Source organism: Laccaria bicolor, genomic scaffold (genome assembly GCF_000143565.1).
Source record: "Laccaria bicolor S238N-H82 LACBIscaffold_31 genomic scaffold, whole genome shotgun sequence".
In the NCBI taxonomy this organism is placed as follows: domain Eukaryota; kingdom Fungi; phylum Basidiomycota; class Agaricomycetes; order Agaricales; family Hydnangiaceae; genus Laccaria; species Laccaria bicolor.
The window spans coordinates 394,213-394,925 of NW_001889902.1; the positions used below are offsets into that span (position 1 = coordinate 394,213).

Genomic DNA, 713 nt, shown 5'->3' on the forward strand with positions numbered 1-713 from the left:
CATAGCTCTTGGTCCAAATGACACAGTTTCTCTTCCAGAATGCACTGTTTATATGCAGGATCATGCTGAAATAAGGATAAATGTAGGTGAATACAAATAAATAGTCTAAATAGTCATAAAATGGCAGAAAAATTAGAGAAAATTAAGGATGGTGCTGATTATTAGTGATGATGTTGAGTAACAGGTTCGGGGTCTAAATAGACTTCCAAATAAGAAATATTGCTCATTGACGATACTGAGGTACTCTGCTTAAAGCCCAAGATGACAATCAAATAGAAAGATATACTAGTTTTTAATAAAATATAGCTAGAAATCCAGAAATGGGTTACTATCACTCTTGCAAAATAGGACTTGTTCCTGCCATGCTTGCAATGGCCTCTTACACAAGTGGATTCAACTTCAGTATACAGAAACCAATGTTTTCCAAGACTACACATATCATTTCAGACTATTTATTTGTATTTACCTACATTTATCCTCATTTCAGAATGATCCTGCACATAAAGAGTACTTTCTGCAAAAGAATCTGTGTCATTTGGACCAGAAATGGCAGAGCTAGGTAGAGATTCTCATTTTCACCAGATTGAATTACTAGGCATTCAACATGTGCGCAGTAAACCTGTGATTAACTTCAGTATACAGAAACCAATGTTTTCTAAGACTACACATGTCATTTCAGACTATTTATTTATATTTACCTACATTTATCCTCA

At 34.2% G+C, this 713-nt stretch overlaps 1 protein-coding gene across 1 annotated transcript in view; it reads right to left on the bottom strand.

Moving 5' to 3' along the window:
• Positions 1–599: 599 nt before the first annotated feature.
• Positions 600–713, bottom strand: part of LACBIDRAFT_331105 (uncharacterized protein) — a gene marked incomplete at both ends in the record, with an annotated part of 1,425 nt that continues 1,311 nt past the window's right edge. Inside the window, one exon of the mRNA XM_001885472.1 lies at positions 600–619. Coding sequence (XP_001885507.1) covers positions 600–619 — 20 coding nt within the window. The remainder of the gene's footprint in view (positions 620–713) is intronic.